A 7,574-nucleotide genomic window follows, 5' to 3' on the forward strand; every position below is an offset into this window, starting at 1 on the left:
CCTCGCAGAAAATGATCATGTCATCCGCATATTGAATATGGGAGATTGTGGTGTGCATTCCTCTCACTCTAACACCATGAAAGAGACCTTCCCCTTCTCCTTTTTGTAACATTCTGGATAGGGCCTCACCGACAATGAGGAACAAAGAGGGGGACAAAGGATCACCTTGGCGCAGCCCTCTTGAACTTTTAAAGAAACCTTTGGGAGATCCGTTTAGAAGGATCGAAAAGTAACCTGAACTGATACACTCCCCCATCCACTGTATCCATTTATTACCGAAACCCATCCTCCTCAGCATGTATAGCAAAAAGTCTTAATCAACGTGGTCGTAGGCCTTCTTGATATCCAACTTGCAGATTAGAGACTTCAAGCCAAATTTGTGAGCAGAGTCCAAACATTCATTTGCAATGAGGGCCCAATCAACAATCTGCCTACCTGGGATAAACACGCTCTGGTTACCAGAGATGATCTTTCCTATAACCGTATTCAATCTAGTTACTAACACTTCGGCCAGAATTTTGTACGGACCACCAAGCAGGCTAATGGGTCTGAAATCCTTCAACGCAGCTGCACCTGAAGCTTTTGGAATGAGCGCAATAAACGAAGCCCCTAGACCCTTTGACTGTCTACCTCTATCATGGAATTCCCCAAAAAAATCCATCAGGTCTCCCTTAATGGTATTCCAGTAGATTTGGAAAAAAAAAATTGGGAAACCATCTGGGCCAAGGGCCTTTTCCCTACCGAGCGAAACCACGGCCCTCCACACTTCCTCCACACTGAAAGGCAACTCCAGGTTGCTGGATTCGACGTTGGATATACTGGGCATATGAAGATTATCCAGTCTTAGTCTGCCCCAACATTCTCCTTGGAACTAAGCTTTAAAATGGCAAATCGCCTCTTCAGCAATTTGAACCCTGTCTTCAATCCGACTGCCGTCAACCACAATACTGTTGATTCTATTCCTCCTGGCATTCATACTTGCAATAGCATGGAAGAATTTCGTATTTCTATCCCCCTCCTTTATCCATCTGACCTGGGATCTTTGCTTCCACTCAACTTCTTTTTCAAGACCTCTGGCAAATAAAGCTTGAAAAATCTGAATGCATCTGGACAAGAAATCTGAAGGCCTGATTCTCGCTTCTGCTTCAACATCAAGGGCTTGTAAATCTTCCAATAACACTTCCAATTCCAGTGCCCTTTTGTGGAGCTCAAACTGCTTCCATTGCTTGATTTTCTCTTTCAGCATCCTCAGCTTACAACATAGTCTATACCCAGCATAACCTTCTATTGTGAATCCGTCCCACCAGTCAGCCGCCATCTCTGTATAACCTTTGATTTTAGTCCAGGAGATCTCAAATCTGAAGAGTTTCGGGCCCCGATTCTGGTCCTCAGCCGCCAGAAACACCGGGCAGTGGTCGGAGGTTGTTCCTGGGAGGGCTATTTGAGACACCAAAGGGAAAAATTCCAGCCATTCGAGAGATATCAGCATTCTATCTAACCTGGAATGATTGGATCAGCTCTTCCATTTGTCCATGTGTATCTGGCACCAATAAGGGGGAGATCCGGCAGCTCATGGTCGTTAATCCAAGAGGAGAAAGCACGAATCGGGGGAGAGATCTTTCGCCCGTGGGATTTTTCCTCCGCGTATCTAACGACATTAAAGTCTCCAACGAAGCAGCATGGACCCGAATATCTCTGCCTAGACCTGCTTAACTCTTCCCAAAATTCCTGCCAACGAGCATCCTAGGAAGGACCATAACCGAGGAGATGAGACAGCGAAAATGCGACGATTTATCTTGAAGGATGATCGAGACCGAGAATTTTCCCATCCAGCTATCTTCCAGCGCCCATTGAGCAGATTTCCATGCTATGAGGATGCCACCCGCAGATCCCACCGCATCCAGAGTCACCCAGTTGGCATCAGCAGCTTTCCAAAGTGATTGCAAAATTCGAGCATCAAAGTGCTGAATCTTGGTCTCCTGGAAACAAATAACATAAGGGTTCCTCCTCCCGCACGCGTCCTTTATTAGCCTTCTCTTCTACTTAGAGCCCACTCCCCTCACATTCCACGAGAAGATCTTCATATAATCACTCCACTGCCTTGAGGAGCCTGAAACACTGCACTCATCTCTATATTGTCTTCGAATCTTGATCTCTCAGAAAGCCGCCGAAGTTCCCTATTGCTACAAGACGTGGAAAGACGTCTTCTAAGAGACTTGTGCTCTGAAATTGGTCTCCCTCGAGTTTCCACACAATGAAACAAGGCAATAAAATCTTCCGAGCAGTCGGCGAATGATAGACCCAAAGCCCTTCCCACATGCCCGATTGCGTCCCTCACCCATTTTTTCTTATGAATAGTATCAATGAGTTTCGCTCTTGCCCCGTTCTCATTCATCTTCTTTTCTAAGGCTCCCTCTTTCTCTAGTGACATACCTGTGCGAATTTGTAGCAGTTCCGCTTCCAGGATGTCATCCCCGATCCCGTCTTGGAAAAGGGAGATCAGGTCATAATTAGATAAGGCATCCCTAACAGAGAGAGGAGGGCATAGAGGTCGGAGATTCAGGGTTGTCCGATTTCCATGAAGAGTTATCGAATTCAGCTTCGATAATATCTTCATCCTGTACCTTATCCCTTATTAGCTTACGACGCACTGGAGACCTCCTAGTTCTGATTGCGCGAGGAAACAGGTTTTCTATCTAAGCTTCAGGAATGGGGATGAGGCACCATTCAAAATTAGGGTTGGGTTGGGGAGAAACGTTGAGATTGAGTGTAATCTGCCGGGTTGGGCCATCCGTACCCGAGCCTACCTCCTTACCTGAATCGAAACCGCGGATCGTGCAACAACTATTAATTAAATGAAGCGGCTCTTCTCCCGCACAACCAGGTGTCTCCATCGGGATTGGAACCGCCTCGTTAGAAGTTGCATCGGCCCCCAATTGACGTAGCGGGCTCTCTGTCACCCACTTGGACGACTCTGAGGATCTCGGGCCCCCACATATACACGTGTCGGCTGCCTGGGAGACTCCCTATCTCTCCCAGCGATAGACAATCGAGCCTGCGTGATCAGCACGTCATCACTTGACACACCCGAGGACGTAACACGTGGCTCGCACGAGGATGGCGCACACGTAGCCTCTCAAGGCACACCAGCCGTGAAGTACTCTAGCGTGTGCCCTGCTCAGTCAGATGCAGTGCCACTTGTCACGCTCAGATGCGGGGCACGCACCCAGAGCAACTCGCGAGTCTCGATGGCAAGGGAACATGCATTCGTGACAAACACGCCATCAGCGTCTGGGCCACGTGTCTCGCACAGGAATAGGGCACGCGTTCGGGAGGAGTCCCAATGTGCGCCAACCATGGGAGAAACATCCCATGCTCCTGAGGAGTATCGAGCACTCCGGCAGACATCCTTAGGGCCCGACAACGCCTAAGACGGGGAAGGTGACCACTCCGTCTTCTAGAAATCTCCCCACCTCGGATGAAGTTCCTCCTTCGTCTCTCTTTGAACCAGCAGCTCCACCACTCTTCCGTCCACTAGGACCTGAAGTTGGAGCGGCAACGGGTCTCCCTTTCTTCTTTTGATCCAAGCTTGAATCACTACCATTTCCTCTCCCAGCTTAGTCTTCGGATCCAGCTCTATAAGGGAGTCGATCATGGTGGCTGCTTCTATAAAGAATTCGTCATACCATAACTCGAGCGGTACCCCCCAAATGAGGACAGAAATTTCTTCCATGCCAAAGAAGGAATAATTGTTCCATTTTTGAACTTTCACAATCAGTTCCTCAGGATGCAAAACACCTGCCATAGTGAGGAGTTCCGGATTAACTCCCAGGCAGACCTTTATCCATAGGTCGTTGTAACCTATTAGCTTGATAGAGTAGTTGGCCGGTCGAAGACTACAACACTCCGCTATCCATTTTCGAACCTGCGGAATTGAGAAGCCTTCTTTGGTGCTCACAACCACCGTATCCTGCAACTCCTTTTTGGACCGATCCAATCTATCTTTGCTTATGCATATCATGCGCGGATCGAAGGTTTTGATGGCCTCAGCCTCTGGCTCCGATCGATTATCAGCAAACTGGGGGTGGTTGGTTGGAGATGACTGGAGAGCGCCTTTCGATGAAGAACCCGCTAAACAGTCGCCCGCTATGTTGCAGGGTATAAACTCCAATTTTCAAACTTTTTGAAATTGTCGTAGCTTCGGAGATTTTTTTTGTTTCTTTTAGATAACCAGAGAATTTCTTCTACTCTAGCCGTTCAGGGCCGAATCTTGCCCTTTGAACTAACATCAGTTTTCCGCCAAAGCTTTCACCATGAAGCATCTGGGTCTGCCCTTCCCAGCTCCTCTTCAGAACTCATCCTAACGAGGGCGAACCCTCTGAGATGCCCTGAGACCCTGTCTCTAGGTAGGACGACGTCCATCACCGCCCCCGCACGCCCAAAAACTCTCGCAAAGTTGATCGGAAGCCACCCATCTAGGTAGCCTTTGACGAAAAGCGTTGGGTATGACGCGATTTTTCTTGTCCTCCCGACCGTCTCCTTACCTTTCCTGGATTTCCGATCGATTGTCTGTCATTGCTTCTGTGGATCGTCCCACTGTGCTATCTCCCCCTCCTCTATTTCCCTATCTGCCACATCCACCTCCATGGGTCACCTTCCACTCCGCTGAGCTATACTCCAGTCGCTCTCACAGCTCCGGTCTCACCCACCGTCGCTCTACCTTTGTCATGTAGCTATATAGTTTATGGGTTCATGTTATAGATCAAATGGATACTAGGCAATTAGTAAGATAGGGCATCAATCATATGGAGCTAACAAGATATCACCAATAAGGGCAGCTTTGAAATTTCAAGGATGAGGAATCGAGCTTGTTTGTCAACTCTTTAAATAGGTTGATGAGCAAGGTGCATAATGATAGTTCAATAAAGGACGGGGAAGTTGGTGATGATCGCACAATGGAAATTTCTTGGCCAAGTCTTTTTTCTTAAGGGCAAGCAAGAGTAACTCTTCCCCACCATATGCTAAAAGTTTGGATGACTCCCGTACCTCCAAGATTAAAGCTTTTGCATGGGTCGCCACAGCAAACAAAATGTTGACATCAGATAATCTGAAGAAAGCAACATATGGCTCTTCTCCATATGTGCTTTATGTGCGAGGAGTTGTCGGTCGACTATCTTTTCATCCATTGTTAAATGGTGAGAGAGGTACGGAGCTTCTTCCATAGTTTGGGACATTATTCAGTGTATTGGCGGTATTATCAATATTACTGATATCATCGGTATCAACAACTCGATAATATCGATAACGCTGGTAGTATTAGAAATTCTAGGTATCAGTGATATATTGCTAATATGTCATAGAGTATCACCAATGCATCGTGATATTTTCGATCGTATAAATTTTGGATGTTGATAATATTGCCAATGTATCAATATTGCTAAAAATATATTTATTAAAAAACTCAATTTCAATTTTTTTTTTTAATGGGTACATGGTCGTATGATGAAATGCATGAATGTGTGTATATGCACGCATGCATGGATGGATGGGTGAATCATGTATGCAAGTATGTATGTATGTATGCATGCATGGATGGATGGATAGTTGGATGGTTGGTTGAATGGATCGATGGAGGGATAGTTGGATGGTTTGTTGAATGGATGGATGGATGGATAGTTGGATGGTTGGTTGAATGGATTGACGGATGGATAGTTGGATGGTTGGTTGGGTGGATGGTATGCCTGTGTGTGTGTATGCGTGCAAGGATGGATGCGTGTATATATGTATATATCATTGTATGTATGTATGCCTGCATACATACATGGATGGATCGTGCTTGTGTGTCTGTATGTGCATGCATCCATGGATGGATGGATGGATCCATCCATCATTTTCCCCAATGTTTTCCTGAGTCAATGGTACATGCTTTTAGGCCCCATTAAAGGGAAACTTATTATGTATGCATCTTTTGGTCATTATTTGATTCCTAAATATGCAAATATGTGTATTTTAGCATTTGCTAACGTATCATTGAGAAATTCCACCATTTTCCCCATGTTTTTCCAATGTTTCCCTCAAACAGTGATACATTTCTGGGTATCAACAATAATATTAGTGACATTAATACATGTTTTTGTATCCCCAACTACCAATGCATGTAGCGATACTGATACTATGGACACTGGTTTGGGATCACTTGGACTTTTAGTAAGTCCTTTGGTGAGACATTTTTCAAGTGGCATTTTAGTCCATTCAAAGGCCGGATGGAGATTCCTTGGAGATGGTGCTTTTTGGAATACCATGAGTGGAGAACGAGAGAAACGGGAGATTTTTTAAGGATAAAGTCATTTTGATCAAGTGCCTAAAATGGAAAATCCTACCAGTGATCATTAGTTGGGTGATGCCAAGACAAGAATTTCATGGGTTCTCTTTGGAGGATTTTTGTGCAGATTGGATTTTTTTTCTTTTTTCTTTTTTGTTATTGGGGTTGGGGTCTCTAGGATTCGCCATAGCTGATTCTTTTTTGCCTTGCAATAGCTTGGTTGTTCAGTGAGAGAGATTCACTTAACGCTTTGGCTGCCTTTCTTGGTCTTTAATAAAAATCGCTTTACAAATACCCACATCAGTAGAGGGGTATTTGCAAATGCCTACATAAAAAGGTTTGAGTTTGAAAATAGCTACATTGTTAATAAGACCTTATTGCATATACTCATAAAAGAGATTTTACAAATACCCACATCAGTAGAAGGGTATTTGCAAATACCTACATAAAAAGTTTTGAGCTTGAAAATACCTACATTGTTAATAAGACCTTGTTGCAGATACCTATATTTTTTTTTATTTTTTTGCTAACGGTTGTTGAGTCCCCTAAAACATGCTCTTCTCTCTTACTCTTTGCAACTCAAACCAAAGGACCTGATGGGGTTTGGGCGAGCGGCCAACACCGTGGGTTTGCTCCTTACAAGCGTGGGTTCGACTCCCCTCCCCAACATTACTGGCTGCATGTGTTTGCGGGTGATTGCGTGCATCCGAATGGAATAGTCTCGCCTCAAAAATGGGTTGAGGACACCCTGTGTTGTCAAAAGACTAAAAAATAAAAAATAAAACGAAGGAGAAAAAAAAAAGAAAAAAAGAAAAGAAAAAGAAGAGTCCGATCTCCTCTCTCTATCTCTCTTGACTTCCTTTCTCCAATTCTCCTTCCATCACTCTTGACCTCTCTCACTTTCCAATCACAATGAGGGAGGAGAAGGAGAAAGAAAAGAAGGGAGAGGAAGAGGAAGAGGTTTTAAAGTTTTCTTTTTTTCTTTTTTCTTTTTTTTTTTTTTTTTTTTTAACGGGAAGATAGAAAATTTTTTGAGGATATAAAATTGTTTTTGAAAATATTAAAATATTTGGAAGATGCTTTTAAAATCTTTGGGAGATTTATTTACTCATTGTTATCCTTGTTATCCTCCATTTACATTCGGGGGAATTGTTTGTGGAGCCCAACCATGCGATCTACACCGTCCATCTGTTGGGGCCCACAATTAACGGTGGATCCCCAAAGAATCCGGATTTTTGTTAGTGAGGTCTGC

General features: G+C 44.5%; 1 protein-coding gene across 1 annotated transcript; it reads right to left on the reverse strand.

Moving 5' to 3' along the window:
- Positions 1-871: 871 nt before the first annotated feature.
- Positions 872-1,489, reverse strand: LOC131218084 (uncharacterized). Its single transcript, XM_058212766.1, has one exon. The coding sequence runs from the start codon at positions 1,487-1,489 to the stop codon at positions 872-874; it is 618 nt and encodes a 205-aa protein (XP_058068749.1).
- Between the last annotated feature and the right edge of the window lie 6,085 nt (positions 1,490-7,574).

This window comes from Magnolia sinica, chromosome 11 (genome assembly GCF_029962835.1).
Source record: "Magnolia sinica isolate HGM2019 chromosome 11, MsV1, whole genome shotgun sequence".
In the NCBI taxonomy this organism is placed as follows: Eukaryota; Viridiplantae; Streptophyta; class Magnoliopsida; order Magnoliales; family Magnoliaceae; genus Magnolia; species Magnolia sinica.